This window comes from Oncorhynchus mykiss, chromosome 10 (assembly GCF_057628025.1).
Source record: "Oncorhynchus mykiss isolate SJ-2025 chromosome 10, ASM5762802v1, whole genome shotgun sequence".
NCBI lineage: Eukaryota > Metazoa > Chordata > Actinopteri > Salmoniformes > Salmonidae > Oncorhynchus > Oncorhynchus mykiss.
Genome location: NC_143031.1, coordinates 76,224,927 through 76,243,064, shown reverse-complemented (window position 1 = coordinate 76,243,064; position 18,138 = coordinate 76,224,927). Strand labels below are relative to the sequence as shown.

General features: G+C 41.2%; 1 protein-coding gene across 3 annotated transcripts; it reads right to left on the bottom strand.

Annotated features, from left to right (window-relative positions):
- Nucleotides 1-2,931: 2,931 nt before the first annotated feature.
- Nucleotides 2,932-16,619, bottom strand: LOC149980310 (C-type lectin domain family 4 member E-like). 3 transcript variants are annotated; one of them, XM_036934083.2, is made up of 6 exons: nt 16,081-16,619; nt 14,664-14,759; nt 7,713-7,835; nt 7,469-7,611; nt 7,231-7,334; nt 2,932-3,529 (listed from the first exon to the last, which is right to left on the bottom strand). In XM_036934083.2, exons 1-6 carry the CDS (start codon nt 16,181-16,183, stop codon nt 3,370-3,372), a joined length of 729 nt encoding a protein of 242 aa, XP_036789978.2. In that variant the 5' UTR covers nt 16,184-16,619; the 3' UTR covers nt 2,932-3,369. The 3 variants fall into 3 exon arrangements, 2 of the variants coding, with proteins under 2 accessions (XP_036789978.2, XP_036789979.2); XM_036934084.2 differs by having other exon boundaries at nt 7,231-7,331; nt 16,081-16,471; XR_016483946.1 differs by lacking the exon at nt 2,932-3,529 and adding an exon at nt 7,000-7,107 and having other exon boundaries at nt 7,149-7,334; nt 16,081-16,447.
- Nucleotides 16,620-18,138: the final 1,519 nt, after the last annotated feature.

The window sequence follows — 18,138 nt, the reverse complement described above, 5'->3', positions numbered from 1 at the left end:
GAACGTCGGACGAAAAGTCCAAAAGGTTATATTAAAGTTATATTGAAAGGTAAAATAAAAAATGACAAGTCGTAGAAACATGTCAAGCGAAGTATAGAATCAATCTTTAGGATGTTTTTATCATAAATCTTGAATGATGTTCCAACCGGAGAATTCCTTTGTCTGTAGAAAAGCAATGGTACGTGCGCTATCTTTCACATGAACGCGCGTCACGAGCTCAAGGCACTCTGCCAGAAACCTGGCTTAATCCCCTCTCATTCAGCCCCCCTTCATAGTAGAAGCCTCAAACAAAGTTCTAAAGACTGTTGACATCTAGTGGAAGCCTTAGGAAGTGCAAGATGACCCCATAGACACTGTGTATTCGATAGGAAAAGAGTTGAAAAACTACAAACCTCAGATGTCCCACTTCCTGGTTGGATTTTTCAGCAAATGAAAGATAAACATCTTGTTAATCTACCCATCGTGTATGATTTTTGTATCTGCTGTCATGTTTGAAATGAACAGTCTTCATGGTGTAAATGCTTTATACTGTCAAGATTCTCTTTGCAATATCTAGAAAGAACCCGCTTCCTTTAACGAGGGATGCAACAGTACACAGTTCAATGATACCACTACTGGTATCTGGCTGGTCTCTGTCTTGCTCCAGATCAGTGGTGTTGTAACAGGTCTCGAACTGGTTTCTCTCTTCGTTAGAGCGGTGCTTAAAAACAAAGATGTTCCTGCATGGGAAGCATCCCAAATGACACCCTATTCCTTCTATAGTGCAGTACAATGGACCAATGCCCTATGTACCCTGGTCAAAAGCAGTGCCCTTTAAAGAGGATAAGGTGCTATTTGGGACACAGTCCTGGTTGTGGTGTGTACATTGTCGCCATGTTCAGTGACTTATACAAGACCAAGTGCACCAGTTACAGTTGTATCTCAATTTTCTGTGGAGGATGTCGACATTCTTTCTTGACAAACTACTGGTCCCACAAGCCATATAACGTCTGTAAGTCTGAATTGTCATCCTTGCTTTGTGAGTACAGAACGATTGTGTGATAATGAAATGCTTATCTGTCCTATGGGTCCTGGTCAAATGTAATGCATTACAGTGCATTCGGAAAGTATTCAGACCCCTTTTCCACATTTTGTTACGTTACAGCCTTATTCTAAAATTGATTAAATTAATGTTTTCCTCATCAATCTACACACAATACCCCCATAATGACAAAGCAAAAACAAGTTTTTAGAAATGTTTGTAAATGTATAAAAAATTAGAACACAGACACCTTATTTACAAAAGTATTCAGACCCTTTGCTATGGGACTCAAAATTGAGCTCTGGTGCATCCTGTTTCCATTGTTCATTGTTGAGATGTTTCTACAACTTCATTGGAGTCTTTTGGGAAATGCAATTGATTGGACATGATTTGGGAAGGCACACACCTGGCTACATAAGGTTCAACAGTTGACAGTGCATGTCAGAGCAAAAACCAAGCCATGAGGTGGAAGGAATAATTAGAGCTCTGAGACAGCATTGTGTCGAGGTACAGGTTACCAAAACATTTCTGCAGCATTGAAGGTCCCCAAGAACACAGTGGCCTCCATCACTCTTAAATGGAATAAGTTTGAACCACCAAGACTCTTCTTAGAGCTGGCCGCCTGGCCAAACTGAGCAATCGGGGGAGAAGGGCCTTGCTCATAGAGGTGACCAAGGACCCAATGGTGACTCTGGAACATAGTTCCTCTGTGGAGATCGGAGAGAAGCTTCCAGAAGGACAATCATCTCTGCAGCACTCCACCAATAAGTCCTTTGTGGTAGAGCGGCCAGACAGAAGCCACTCCTCAGTAAAAAGGCACTTGACAGCCCACTTGGAGCTTACCAAAAGGCAACTGAAGGACTCAGACCATGAGAAACAAGATGATCTGGTCTGATAAAACCACTATTTAACTTTTTGGCCTGAATGCCAAGCATCATGTCTGGAGGAAACCTGGCACCAAGATGAGTAACGAATAGAAAAAATCACCTGCCTATTTCAATCTAGTATAGTACAAAAGTGGATCTACATTTATCGTTCGGTGAGAGAAATAAATATTTCTAGATTCTGGGACAGTTGTGGGACGATAGATCCCAGGTTCATACAACCACTGTACATCAAAAAAAACGTTGAAAATCAAAGAGGCTGATGCAACAGATCAGAACATTTAGCTTAAAATGTTAATGAACTATTAGGCTATTTCTTCACATTATAACAACAGCAATGCACACAGCAGTAAGCTAAAAGCGCTATTGTTCCAATATGCTAATTATGTATGACCTTTACATAGACTAATGTTTTTCTTAACAGAATGGCTAGTGTTTTTCAAATCAATTTAACTGGTTATTGTGGATCATGGACAGGGTGCCCTGGCAGATGGCCTTGGTGCCCTGGCAGATTGGGAACCTCTTGAAGGACAAATAGCCTTGCGCCTAAAATCACGAAATTCAAGGTGTGCACATGTGCGTGTATGTGTGTGATAGATAGTTTTCTTAGTTCTTACCTGAGCGACGGGTCTCAGTATTTACTCTCCTTGTTGCTCTTTTCTCATGTTCTTCAATAACCTGTTTGTTAAAGTAGTCATACATCTGAACTAACTATGTGATTACCTTTCTAACTGTGTGTGTGTGTCTGTGTGTTTGTGTCTGTGTGTTTGTGTCTGTGTGTGTCTGTCTGTGTGTCTGTGTGTCTGTGTGTGTCTGCCTGCGTGCAGCATGTATCCTCTCAGTACTTTTCTGCCGACCGTCTGTGTCCAACTGCAAGTCACATTGTTTTAACAATCCAATCACATTCAATCAGGAAGCTGGTAAATTGCTAGGTTCCTTTCTTACTGAGCCTTTCTTTTCTGAGCCTCATCTTTTACTAAAGAGATTTGTACTAATAATTGATTATGAAAAAAGCACAAGCCTATGGCAAATCACATAACATGTTTCTATTTAACATGTTTCTATTTAAAACAATGAATACAAGCATTTTTTCAGATGACAATATGTCTACACTGTTTAACTAGAGAGAGATGCATTAGCACTGTAGCACTACTATATAATGAGCTACTGTATAACTCTTCACAAATCCAGTTATGAGGAGAGGTAAATGATATGTCAGAATGTTGATATACAGGCTCAGAATACCCAATATTAACATCAGCACAGTCCTTGTTACAGTATATCCTGGTTCACAACCATTATCAGGTTGTTTGCCACTAAGTACAGTACCAGCAGTGTGTTGGTGTGTGTGCGTGTGTGTGTCTTAGAGAGAGAGAGAGAGAATGAAGTTGTGAGCACTGTAAGGTGCTGTATGTCCTCCCACCGCGCGTCCTCCCACCAGCCTCCTCTGTTGTCATGGTGATGTTAAACCACTTTCTCACAAATCCAGTGACGATTGTCTAAACATGACTGGTCATTCCATGCCTTTGCAGGACGCCAGGTTTCTGTGTTCAGTTCAACACAGTCCTCCTCCCCATTTGCTGGGTTGTCACCACCATTATCAGGTTGCTGTGAGTGCCAGTAACTACAGGGTAAACAAGACAGAGAAAATAATAATAACACATGCTTAGTTACGGGTCCTTTTCCAACAATGCAGAGTTAAAGTAATTAAGTAATTAAGAAATTAATAAAAAATGTGCAAACAATTGAAAAAAAAATTGTAACACAACAAATAAAAAGTAACGAGTCTATATACGAGTACCAATGCCGAGTCAATGTGCAGGGGTACGAGGTATGTAGTTGAGGTAATTGAGTTAATACGGAAAATATTCACACAAATTGACTTTTTCAAATAGAGTTATGTTACAAAGTGGGATCAATATTGTCTTAAATAGTATTTTTTGGCAATAATTGACAAAAAATACTAACATTTCTTCGAACATTTGCGTAAGTATTCAACCAGTAAATGTTAGAATCACCCTTTGTCTTTTTGGGTATTTTTTTTTAAAGAGCTTACCACACCGGATTGTGCAACATGTGTCCATTATTCTTAGAAAAAATGATTCAAGCTCTGTCAAATGTCATTGCTGATCTTTGCTAGACAACCATTTTTAGGTCTTGCCATACATTTTCAAGCAGATTTAAATCAAAACTTTCAAAACTCGAAACATTCACTGCCTTCTTGGTGTCACGTCCTTACCTTAGTTCCTTTGTTATGTTTCTTGTTTAGGTTGGTCAGGGCGTGAGTTGGGGTGGGCATTCTATGTGTTGTTCTAGTTTTGTTTTTCTATGTGTTTGGCCTGGTATGGTTCTCAATCAGAGGCAGCTGTTAATCGTTGACTCAGATTGAGAACCATACTTAGGCAGCCTGTTTTTCCCATTTGTGAGTTGTGGGTAGTTGTTTTCTGTTTTGTGTTGTTGCACCTTACAGGACTGTTTCGTTCACTCGCTTTGTTGTTTTGTTATTCAGTGTTCAGTTGATTTATTAAATATTAACATGGACACATACCACGCTGCGCATTGGTCCGATCTTGACTACTCTTCCTCAGATGAAGAGGAGAACCGTTACACTTGGTTAGGAACTCTAGTGTCGGTTTTGGCCTTGTGTTTTAGGTTATTGTCTTGCTGAAAGGTGATTGGAACAGGTTTTCTTCTAGGATTTTGCCTGTGCTTAGCTCCATTCCATCCTTAAATCAGTAAGAGTCCATTGACACACCTGTGCGTCAATCTAAGTAATGTAATAAAAACATCTCCAAAACAATCAGTCAATTTAAGCTAGAGATATCCGGGTTGTTTTTGCATGGGAAGGTGGCTGAGCTACAGTGGTGTTTGCCAGACCATGAGACATCCTGAAATGCAGCTGTCTCAATAAAAAACATCTGTACAAACCAATCTCTGGAAAGGCGAGACTCTCACAAACACGGTGGTTTTCTCTATTTCACTCTACGACCCTCACAACTGTCATGGGACTCATCTGAAGTCGTTAAACCTGATCTTCCAACTTCTGTCTGTTGCGTCCAAACCGTTTGAGCATTTTTTTGCTCTAGTGCCTTGTTGCAAACAGAATTCCTCAGTTTTCTCCTGTCACAGCCATTCACCTCTGTAACTGTTTTAATGTCAACATTGGCCTCGTGTTATAATTCCTCAGTGGTTTCCTTCCTCTCTAGTAACTTAGTTAGGAAAGATGCTTATGTCTTTGTAGTGACTGGGTGTATTGGTACACCATTCAAAGTGTAATTATTAACTTCACCTCAAAGCTCAAAGGGATATTCAATGTCGGTATTTAAAACATTTTAAATTCAGGCTGTAACACAACAAAATGGGGTGTGAATACTTGCTGATGTAGGTAGGGATACAAGTGAGTAGACAATCAGGATATATAATTAACAGTGTGTGTGTGTGTGTGACGCTGGTAGAAAACATCATCATAAATTATAGACATGTTTTTTCAGCTTTAATATTAGCACACCCTCATCTAGCTTAGACCAACAAAGATACATTTTGTTGTATTGCATTTTCATATTTAATAGTACTTAGTCTCTCCGATATATATATTAGTGTTCGTGGAATGACATCTATGAGTGAAAACAAACTTTTCATGATAATGATTTGAAGCAATATGTAATTTGTTAAAAAGTCTCTTTCACACCTTATGGTCAGTGTTATTATAGAACAGTAGTCTCTTACCTTGGGGTGGTCAGTGTTATTATAGAGCAGTAGTCTCTTACCTTGGGGTGGTCAGTGTTATTATAGAGCAGTAGTCTCTTACCTTGGGGTGGTCAGTGTTATTATAGAGCAGTAGTCTCTTACCTTGGAGTGGTCAGTGTTATTATAGAGCTGTAGTCTCTTACCTTGGGGTGGTCAGTGTTATTATAGAGCAGTAGTCTCTTACCTTGGGGTGGTCAGTGTTATTATAGAACAGTAGTCTCTTACCTTGGGGTGGTCAGTGTTATTATAGAGCAGTAGTCTCTTACCTTGGGGTGGTCAGTGTTATTATAGAGCAGTAGTCTCTTACCTTGGGGTGGTCAGTGTTATTATATAGCAGTAGTCTCTTACCTTGGGGTGGTCAGTGTTATTATAGAGCAGTAGTCTCTTACCTTGGGGTGGTCAGTGTTATTATAGAGCAGTAGTCTCTTACCTTGGGGTGGTCAGTGTTATTATAGAGCAGTAGTCTCTTACCTTGGAGTGGTCAGTGTTATTATAGAGCAGTAGTCTCTTACCTTGGGGTGGTCAGTGTTATTATAGAGCAGTAGTCTCTTACCTTGGAGTGGTCAGTGTTATTATAGAGCAGTAGTCTCTTACCTTGGGGTGGTCAGTGTTATTATAGAGCAGTAGTCTCTTACCTTGGGGTGGTCAGTGTTATTATAGAACAGTAGTCTCTTACCTTGGGGTGGTCAGTGTTATTATAGAGCATTTGTCTCTTACCTTGGGGTGGTCAGTGTTATTATAGAGCAGTAGTCTCTTACCTTGGGGTGGTCAGTGTTATTATAGAACAGTAGTCTCTTACCTTGGGGTGGTCAGTGTTATTATAGAGCAGTAGTCTCTTACCTTGGGGTGGTCAGTGTTATTATAGAGCAGTAGTCTCTTACCTTGGGGTGGTCAGTGTTATTATAGAGCAGTAGTCTCTTACCTTGGGGTGGTCAGTGTTATTATAGAGCAGTAGTCTCTTACCTTTGGGTGGTCAGTGTTATTATAGAGCAGTAGTCTCTTACCTTGGGGTGGTCAGTGTTATTATAGAGCAGTAGTCTCTTACCTTGGAGTGGTCAGTGTTATTATAGAGCAGTAGTCTCTTACCTTGGGGTGGTCAGTGTTATTATAGAGCAGTAGTCTCTTACCTTGGAGTGGTCAGTGTTATTATAGAGCTGTAGTCTCTTACCTTGGAGTGGTCAGTGTTATTATAGAGCAGTAGTCTCTTACCTTGGAGTGGTCATTGTTATTATAGAGCAGTAGTCTCTTACCTTGGGGTGGTCAGTGTTATTATAGAACAGTAGTCTCTTACCTTGGGGTGGTCAGTGTTATTATAGAGCAGTAGTCTCTTACCTTGGGGTGGTCAGTGTTATTATAGAACAGTAGTCTCTTACCTTGGGGTGGTCAGTGTTATTATAGAGCAGTAGTCTCTTACCTTGGGGTGGTCAGTGTTATTATAGAACAGTAGTCTCTTACCTTGGGGTGGTCAGTGTTATTATAGAGCATTTGTCTCTTACCTTGGGGTGGTCAGTGTTATTATAGAACAGTAGTCTCTTACCTTGGGGTGGTCAGTGTTATTATAGAACAGTAGTCTCTTACCTTGGGGTGGTCAGTGGGGTGTCGTCCACCCATCTCCAGGTCCCCTCAGTAACAGAGTCAGTCAGACCAATCCAGGCTCCCTTATTGAGGCCTAAGAGAAACTGCTGTTGGTGAGAAAGATACTGATATTGTCAACTACTATAGACTACATGTGTTAAATACTGGAAGACACATTACTGATAAAGAGATGCTTGATTCTCTCGCTCTCTCTCCCATTCTCTCACACACAGACACACACCTGTTCCATATCACTGTTTACGATCACCAGGTCGGCTCCTCTCTCCAGACAGTCCTCTCTGCTCTCCTTCCAGGTTTTAGTCTCAGTAGACAGGAAGTACCAACTGGAGTTGAACTTCTGCCAGCCATCAGGACAGGTTTGTTCTACATGACAAAACATTCATTTCCATCTTGTTATTCTGCACCTATTATTGAAACTGCATATTAGAAATGTGATGTTATGATCATTTATCAGGTTAACTCACTCAGATTAGAGAAATTTCTCATGAGATCATCTCTTTCCTTCTGAAGCTGGTCTCTCTCTGCAGTCAGTGTGTTGTAACTGGTCTGTAGCTGGTCTCTCTCCACAGTCACATTGCCTCTGTTATCTGGAAAGGATTGATACATATAGCTCCTGGTTAATTCACTCACGTAACAGTAATTCAATAACATCTAAATGCATTTTCTCATGATAATGACTGAGATGATTGGCATGCGGTGTGGACATTTCACCAGTAAAACGTGATGAATTATCATTCAAGATTGACATGGATGTTTAGTCTATTTTGAAATGAGCTGTTCCTGACTTGGTGAAGGACATAGAACATTTTCTCAGAGACGATATGGATATAGTCAGACGCTGTAATCTGAGGATGCGTGTCATGTATATTCTATAAAGAGATTCAAAAGGTGTCAGTACAAACATTGATTGAGAAATGATGACAAATATCACTACACCACTGGTTGCAGTGCCTATCAAAATACATGGCTGACATCGGGGAAAGAGGACAGACTATCAGCTGATCATTCATGTTGATGATTGATCTAAATCTGCTAGTTAGCTAGATCAATAATGTTTTCACTGATTGTGATTTCACCGTCAATGGTCTTATCAAAGGGTTCATAAAGCCTTCATAATGCATTCATAAGTGCTACATGAATGTGTTATTAAGCATCTATAAGTGTACGTCATGCTTTATAAAGGGTTCATGAACGTGTCATAACTGTGAAGTCCATGGAGAACAAGAGCACCTCCTCCCAGCTGCCCACTGCACTGAGGCTAGGCGACACGGTCACCAACGATAAATCCTTCATAATCAAACATTTCAATTAGCATTTCTCTACGGCTGGCCATGCTTTCCTCCTGGCTACCCCAACCCCGGCCAACAGCTCCGCACCCCTCGCAGCTACTCGCCCAATCCTCCCCAGCTTCTCCTTCACCCAAATCCAGATCGCAGATGTTCTGAAAGAGCTGCAAAACCTGGACCCGTACAAATCAGCTGGGCTAAACAATCTGGACCATCTTTTTCTAAAATTGTCCACCGCCATTGTTACAACCCCTATTACCAGTCTGTTCAATCTCTCTTTCATTTCGTGAGATCCCTAAAGATTGGAAAGCTGCCGCGGTCATCCCCCTCTTCCCACTCCAGACCCAACCTGTTACAGACCTATATCCATCCTGCCCTGCCTTTCTAAAGTCGTTGAAAGCCAAGATAACAAACAGATCACTGACCATTTCGAATCTCACCGTACCTTCTCCTCTGTGCTATCCGGTTTCCTAGTTGGTCACGGGTGCACCTCAGCCACACCTCAGGTACTAAACGATATCATAACCGCCATCGATAAAAGACAGTACTGTGCAGCCGTCTTCATCGTCCTGGCCAAGGCTTTCGACTCTGTCAATCACCATATTCTTATTGGCAGACTCAATAGCCTTGGTTTCTCAAATGACTGCATCGCCTGGTTCGCATACTACTTCGCAGATAGAGTTCAGTGTGTAAAATCGGAGGGCCTGTTGTCCGGACCTCTGGCGGTCTCCTGGAGCCATTTGCACACACTGTATATAGACTTTCTTTTTTTTCTATTGTGTTATTGACTGTACGCTTGTTTATTCCATGTGTAACTCTGTGTTGTTGTTTCTGTCGCACTGCTTTGCTTTATCTTGGCCAGGTCGCAGTTGCAAATGGGAACTTGTTCTCAACTAGCTTACCTGGTTTAAATAAAGGTGAAATAAAAATAACTAAAAACATAATCACCCATGTCAAGTGTGACATGACCCACAATGTTGAATATGATATAAACGTATAAAGGGTGACATGTTGTGCTGAAGGAAGAAACAGGCTGTAGAGTTAAGTTATTTTAGTCACATTACACCTAATCTTGTTCCCAGACACTTCCGCCCAATTGCTCGGAAGGTTTGGTAGACCAACGCATCAAACTTAGATTTAGGGTTTAGATCTAAAAGCACATTTTAAGTATAGAAATTGTGGAAATGTGCTTAGCCATGATCAAATCAAATGTTATTTGTCGTATACACGTGGTTAGCATATGTTAATGTGAGTGTTGCGAAATTCTTGTGCTTCTAGTTCTGACCATGCAGTAATAAGTAACAAGTAATCTAAGAATTTCACAACTACCTTATACACACAAGTGTAAAGGAATGAATAAGAATAAGTACATCAAAATATATTGATGAGCAATGGATGAACAGCATAGGAAAGATGCAGTAGATGGTATAGAGTAGAGTATATACATATGAGTAATGAAGGGTATGTAAACATTATATAAAGTGGCATTGTTTAGCTAGTGATACATTTATTACATCCAATTTTTTATTATTAAAGATTTGAGAGAGATTTGAGTCAGTATGTTGGCAGCAGCCAGTCAAGGTTAGTGATGGCTCTTAAACAGTCTGATAGCCTTGATATAGAAGCATTTTTTCAGTCTCTCTGTCCCAGCTTTGATACACCTGTACTGACCTCACTTTCTGGATGATAGCAAGGTGTACAGGCAGTGGCTCAGGTGGTTGTTGTCCTTGATGATCTTTTTGGCCTTCCTGTGACATCGGGTGATGTAGGTGACCTGGAGGGCAGGTAGTTTGCCTCCGCTGATGCGTTGTGCAGACCTCACTACCCTCTGGAGAGCCTTATGGTTGTGGGCGGAGCAGTTGCCGTACCAGGCGGTGACACAGCCCGACAGGATGCTCTCGATTGTGCATCTGTAAATGTTTGTGAGTGTTTTTGGTGACAAGACAAATTTATTCAGCCTCCTGAGGTTGAAGAGGCGCTGCTGTGCCTTCTTCACCATGCTGTCTGTGTGGGTGGACCAAATCAGTTTGTCTGTGATGTGTACACCGTGGAACTTAAAACTTTCCACCTTCTCCACTACTGTCCCATCGATGTGGATAGGGGGGTGTTCCCTCTGCAGTTTCCTGAAGTCCACAATCATCTCCTTTGTTTTGTTGACATTGAGTGTGAGGTTATTTTTCTGTGACACAACACTCCGAGGGCCCTCACCTCCTCCCTGTAGGCTGTCTCGTCATTGTTGGTAATCAAGCCTACCACTGTAGTGTCATCTGCAAACTTGATGATAGAGTTGGAGGCGTGCATGGCCACGCAGTCATGGGTGAACAGGGAGTACAGGAGAGGGCTGAGAATGCACCCTTGTGGGGCCCCAGTGTTGAGGATCAGCGGTGTGGAGATATTGTTTCCTACCCTCACCACCTGGGGGTGGCCCGTCAGGAAGTCCAGGACCCAGTTGCACAGAGCTGGGTCGAGACCCAGGTTCTCGAGCTTACTGATGAGTTTGGAGGGTACTATGGTGTTAAATGCTGAGTTGTAATCGATGAACAGCATTCTTACATAGGTATTCCTCTTGTCCAGATGGGTTAGGGCAGTGTGCAGTGTGATTGCGATTGTGTCGTTTGCGAACCTATTGGGGTGGTAAGCAAATTGGAGTGGGTCTAGGGTGTCAGGTACAGTGGAGGTGATATGATCCTTAACTACTCTCTCAAAGCACTTCATGATGATGAAAGTTAGTGCTACGTGGCGTTAGTCATTTAGCTCAGTTACCTTAGCTTTCTTGGGGACAGGAACAATGGTGGCCTACTTGAAGCATGTGGTAACAGCCGACTGGGATAAGGATTGATTGAATATGTCCGCAAACACACCTTCCAGCTGGTCTGTGCATGCGGCTAAGGATGCTATCTGGGCCTTGCGAGGGTTAACACTTTTAAATGTTTTGCTCATGTTGGCTGCAGTGAAGGAAAGCCTGTAGGTTTTGGTAGCGGGCCGTGTCTGTGGCACTGTATTTTCCTCAAAGCGAGCAAAGAAGTTGTTTCGTTTGTCTGGGAGCACGACATTGTGGTCTGCGACAGGGTTGGTTTTCTTTTTGTAGTCCGTGATTGACTGTAGACCCTGCCACATACCTCTCATGTCTGAGCCATTGAATTGCGACTCTACTTTGTCTCTATACTCACAATTAGCTTGTTTGACTGCCTTGCGGATTTGTGGTTTCCAGTTTACATAGAGTCCAATGAAGTTCTTTCAGGGCCGTCGATGTGTCTTCTTGACAACTGTGATTATCATCGAAGAGAATTCTCTTGGTAGATAATGCGGTCTGCATTTGACTCTAAGGAATTCTAGGTCAGGTGAACAAATGGACTTGAGTTCCTGTATGTTGTTATGATCACACCACGTCTCGTTAATCATAAGGCATACACCCCCGCCCTTCTTCTTAACAGAGAGAGGTTTGTTTCTGTCGGCGTGATGCATGAAGAACCCAGCTGGCTGTACCGACTCTGATAACTTATCCCGAGTGAGCTATGTTTCTGTGAAACAAAGAACGTTACAATCTCTGATGTCTCTCTGGAAGGCAACTCTTGCTCAAATTCCATCTACCTTATTGTCAAGAGACTGGACATTGGCGAAAAGTATACTCGGGAGCTGTGCGCAATGTGCCTGTTTACGGAGCCTGACCAGAAGACCGCTCCATATGCCCCTTCCGTTGTTTTGGGTCGCCGGCTGGGATCCAATCCATTGTCCTGGGTGTTGGACCAAACAGAGGATCCGCTTCGGGAAAGTCGTATTCCTGGTCATAATGTTGGTAAGTTGACATTGCTCTTATATCCAACAGTTCCTCCCGGCTGTATGTAACAAAACTTAAGATTTCCTGTGGAAACAATGTAAGAAATAATACATAAAAAAAAACAAAATACTGCATAGTTTCTTATGAACGCTAAGCGAGGTGGCCATCTCTGTCGGCGCCGGTAGTACAGTCTTTGTGGTTGTATTAACTATCGACGACCAGGGGGAATGTTTTTACTAGAGGACATAGCCTGATGGCAAATATTTTACTCAAGAAGGTCACTCCTGTAGAATTCTATGGTCACTCCCACTAACTTTGAGTGGTTGATATTACAGGCTTATACAGTGCAATCGGAAAGTATTCATACCCCTTGACTTTTTTCACAATTTGTTATGTTACAGCCTTATTCTAAAGTTGATTGAATTATTTACTCGCCTAATCAATCTACACAAAATAACCCACAATGACAAGGCAAAAACAGGGTTTTAGAAATGTTTGGAACTTCATAATAAATAAAAAACTTAAATATTGCATTTACATAAGTATTCAGACACTTTACTCAGTACTTTGTTGAAGCAGGTATCGATTACAGCCTTGAGATTTCTTGGGTATGACGCTACATTCTTGGCACACCTGTATTTGGGGAGTTTCTCCCATTCTTCACTGCAGATCCTCTCAAGCTCTGTCAGGTTGGATGTGGAGCATCGCTGCACAGCTATTTTCAGGTCTCTCCAGAGGTGTTCAATAGGGTTCAAGTCCGGGCTCTGGCTTGGCCACTCAAGGACATTCAGAAACTTGTCCCGAAGCCTCTCCCTTTTTGTTTTGGATTTGTGCTAAGGTCATTGTCCTGCTAGAATGTGAACCTCTGCCCCAGTCTGAGGTCCTGAGCCCTCTGGAGCAGGATTTCATCAAGGATCTCTCTGTACTTTGCTCCATTCATCTATCCCTCGATCCTGACTAGTCCAGTCCCTGCCGCATGATGCTGCCACCATCATTCATCAGCGTAGAGATGGTGCCAGGATCCCTCCAGACGTGACGCTTGGCATTGAGGCCAAATAATCAATTTTCAACATTAGCTGAGCTTCTAAGTCATTTTTTCTTCACCTTTACATCCATTGTGAATGTTAGTTCCTCACAGTATTTTAAAAATCTTTACAAAACTCTCCCCCTCGATAATCACCAGTCCTCCTGTGAAAAAGCAACATGTCATGCTCTGAGGATCCCATATATCCAGTGGAAATTTCACAAAATACCTGAGCACATCTCCCTTCCAGCAAAAACAGCTGTGTCTGTCCTGAGCTCACTGGAGCAAAACACTCTGAGGACCGGAATAGGCTAGTTGATAAAATGTTGCAAGTTCGCTAGCATTAGCTCTGGGACGGACCTTCCTATATACAGTGACTGGGCTGGATACAATTGATTGATTTAATACAATGTTGCACATCACTAATGATAGATCAAGGTAGAAAGAGAGGCAGACATGAGAAGTAGAGAGATGAATGCGATTGAAAGAATCTATATTTTCATTAGGATGTTTTCTGATTTTATTTCTTCTAGTTGACAATGGAAGTTATTGGCCTACTGCTACATTGCCTGAGGATATCTCTTCGTGCACTCATTTCTTTAGACGCCAATGAATCACAGTCTATAAATGTGTCCATATGGCAGAGGCTGGTGCTCTCCCATTAATGGAATTTCTATTTTTTAAATGTTTATTATTTTAATTCTGGTTTGAAGCGGCAGGTTGCATAGCGGTTTAGAGCGTTGGGGCGGTATACTAGGTGAACAATCTGTCAATGTGCCCTTGACTAAGGGACTTACTCCTAATTACTCCTGTAAATCGCTCTGGATAAGAAAGTCTCCTAAATGATGTAATTCCGGTTTGTAATATTAACCATGTCACAATTATTTTGAAAAACAAAAATTATACTAAATGAAAATGTTCCACTAAAACGTGTTTATGAAAATCATAACTGACACGCGGATCGGTAGAAATGGAAGGATAAATTATAAACTTTCTCAAACTTGAAACCCATGCGGAGTCTAGGAACAGACTACTGTAAATAGAGCACACATTTCGTTGTACTGCATCATTACAACAGGTGTGTTTATTTTTGTGCGTCAAAAACATTGACAAACTACAGGAATTGTGATCGTTGATTTTAAGTACAGAACTAGTGTGATGATAAAATACGTATCTGCCCCATCGACCCTGTTCAAATGTAGTCCGTTATAAAATGGAAAAGAGACCCAAATGGAAAAAGGTCCCAAATGGCACTCTATTCCCTACATAGTGCACTATCAAAAGAACAGAGCTACTAAGGTGTCATTTGGGACACAACCTCACTCACAGAAAACAAGCCTCAGGGAGATGTTGAGGGTGACTTGTAGAAGACACAGCACTCCAAAACACACAGCAGCCAGCCTGTAGAGTCTTAGTCTTCCATCTGCAGAGAAACACACACACACACGCACTCACACACGCACGCACACACACACACACACACACACACACACACACACACACACACACACACACACACACACACACACACACACACACACACACACACACACACACACACACACACACACACACACACACACACAGAAACACCATCATCCTACATCACTAATGATTATGATCAGAATTCTGAGAACCAAACATTTCCATTGCGTCATTTGTTTTCCTCTGACTTAGGGTAGGCAGCAACACTTTCCTCAAACTTGTGGTCACCTCACATCAGATAAACAGGAAGCTACTGTATGAAGAAATTGCCAAAATTGCACAATATAGCTGAAGAATGATTTAAAAGGGCTCTCTTTGATTGCTGCCTCAATTTTTGGGGACTTTGAAATGTATAATATTTACCTATTCATTCTTTATGAATGTAACTTATAAATGCCTCATGAGCTTAGTTTAACTATGTAACCCCATCAGGACCCAAAATACACACTGACTGGAAAAATGTAACCACTCTAAAATGCATAGACAGAACTATGTATGCAAGGACTGACCATCTATGATCTCAAAATGACAATTTAAAGATGCACTATGCAGAAATCGGTCCTCCATTTCCTGGTTGCTAAAATTCTAATGTGTTTATGTGACAAAACAAGCAGTCGTTGTGTAAAATAAATGTTGTATATTCAGCTGTTTGAAGTTGCTGCACAAAACCTAAAGTAAAAGATGTAAAAATGCAACTTCAGAAAGGGAAGCACAGAAAAACAACACATAGAACAGATCTACCGCCTCTTCGACTTGCTTTCAATGGGAATGAAAGATCTATAACTCACGTCTCTATGTGAATTTTGACGGATCTCCCAAAAATACAGAGTGTACAATTCCATCATTTACAATTCCAGAGTAAAACAAGCTTACACTGAGCATACAGATCTCTATGAAATTGAGAGTGCTTACATTTCTCCAGTCCCTCAGCGGTTTACCAAAAACAGTGGCAGGGTGTCCACTTTGTTGTTGTTTTAAAAGGTTATTTTTAATTGATCTTATTAAAATAGTTCCAGTAATTGAAGGGAAAAAACTAATGCATTTTAGTGTGTGACCCCAGCATGTTGTAATCCCCACTCTCCTTACCAACTGAACCACCCAGGTGACAGAACACTCAAAAATATACATGTTATGTATGTTTTTCTTTTATGTGGTATTTGTGTGTGTGCGTGCATGTGTTTGGTTCGTCTATGCCTGCAGGCGGGCGTGCGTCCGTGATTGCGAGAGAGAGAGAAAAATAGCTAATTATTTGTCCTTACCTGAGAGATGGGTCTCAGTCTTCACGCTCCTTGTTGCTCCGTTCCGGTTTTCTTCATTAACTGCTTTTAATTCAATCACCTGTTTGTTGATGTAGTCGGCCATCTTAACTAACCGTACCGAATATCAATGATTTCCCCAATCAATCAATGAATGAACTAATTCAGGCTGACTGACCTGATATTGTAATATCTATGATTCTAACTTACTTGTACTTACGGTATTAACTTACTGTATGATTACCTTTCTTTCTGACTCCTAATGGTAATATCTACTGTATGATTCTAACTTCAATTACAATTAGCTGAGTAGTTACTCTGATATGCGTCTCCACTGGTACCGCTCTGAAGTCTGTTTGAGGTCGACTGCAGTTGATAGAATCCAATCAGATTCAAGCAGGAAGTCATATTTCGCAAGGCCTGTTCGTAACATTGTTCATAAGGAAGTCCCGTTATGGCTTGCACTGGCCATATAGGGGCCTTCTTTCCTGTCTATGCCATCTGTGTGTGACATCAGTGTGAGGAAATTTTCAGAAGTGTGTGTAGGGTATCTATGTCTGCATCTTTTTCAGAGGTTTTAAAGGGGAACTTCACAGACGTGTGTGCCTTTGTGAATGTGTATGTGTCCTAAGTTCTGTGCTGCCTTCTGTCTGTGTCCAACTGCAGGTCACACTTTTTTAACAATCCAATCACATTCAATCAGGAAGCTGGTTGACCTCAGAGGACACTGTTCCTTTATTTATTCATCTGTACATTTGTTCTTCTTATTATAAAAGTGATTGATGGTAATAATTGATAATGAAAAGAAATCTAGAACAATTATGAATACATTTAGCAGAATACAAGCATTGTAGAGCACAGTATGTCTACACACTCATCTAAATCTCAACATAACATTATTTTTCTCTGTCCATCACTAATTAAAATGTTCTTCTTCCTCTAAGGCTCTCTCTGACAAGGCTCTATCTCAATAGTCTGATTCCTCTTCTCTTTTCTCCTCTCCTTCTGCTCAACCCTATTAGAGGAGAAGGTCCAAGGTCCCTCCCCGAGGATTGTATTATCCAATGTGTTTTGAGAAGGAGGAGAGAGGATGCGAGGATAAACCAAGGAAGGATGAATTGAGAAAAAACCCATAGACAAGTGTGTAATACCACTGTTTCACCTCTATGTTGTTCATGGTGAGTTCATCTCTCACTTTAACCACTAGGTGGGGATCATCACTTAACCATTCATGGATCCAACCATCAACGGAGAGTTAGAGGTAGAGAGAGAGAGATATTTGTGTAGAGCCTACATGCAATGCTATATAATGAACTATAAATCTTGACATTGACAACAGCTATTACGTGATAGACAGTACCAGTCAAAAGTTTGGACACACCTACTCATTCAAGGGTTTTTCTTTATTTTTACTATTTTTTACATTTTAGAATAATAGTGAAGATATCAAAACTATGAAATAACATATATGGAATCATGTAGTAACCAAAAAAGTGTTAAACAAATCTAAATATATTTTATATTCTTCAAAGCAGCCAACCATTGCATTGATGACAGCTTTGCACACTCTTGGTATTCTCTCAACCAGCTTCACCTGGAATGCTTTTCCAACAGTCTTGAATGAGTTCCCACATAGGCTGAGCACTTGTTGACTGCTTTTCCTTCACTCTGCAGTCCAACTCATCCAAAACCATCTCAACTGGGTTGAGGTCAAGTGACTGTGGAGGCCAGGTCATCTTATGCAGCACTCCATGACTCTCCTTCTTGATCAAATAGCCCTTACACAGCCTGGAGGTGTGTTGGATCATTGTCCTAAACAAATGATAGGAAGGCGGGACTGAGACAGGTAATGACAGACTGAACGTAGTTATGTAGAGCACCTCAAGATAAAAATGTCATATTGAATATCGGCAAGTTAGACTAAATATTAGCACTACTCAATCTGGTGGGTGATAACCATTAATCTGGATAATGATACTATACAAATCTTAAAACTAGAGACATTTATCGACAAATATTAAGAAAACAAGCAACACCCAAACATGACGGAGAGAAAGACAG

Coding starts and splice junctions, on each gene's coding strand:
- LOC149980310 (XM_036934083.2), bottom strand. CDS start 16,183: ATGGCCGACTACATCAACAAACAGGTGATTGAATTAAAAGCAGTTAAT. Junction 7,836..14,663: donor CTCCCTGAGGCTTGTTTTCT/GTGAGTGAGGTT, acceptor AATCCTTTCCAG/ATAACAGAGGCAATGTGACT. Junction 7,335..7,468: donor TAAACAGTGATATGGAACAG/GTGTGTGTCTGT, acceptor TCTCACCAACAG/CAGTTTCTCTTAGGCCTCAA.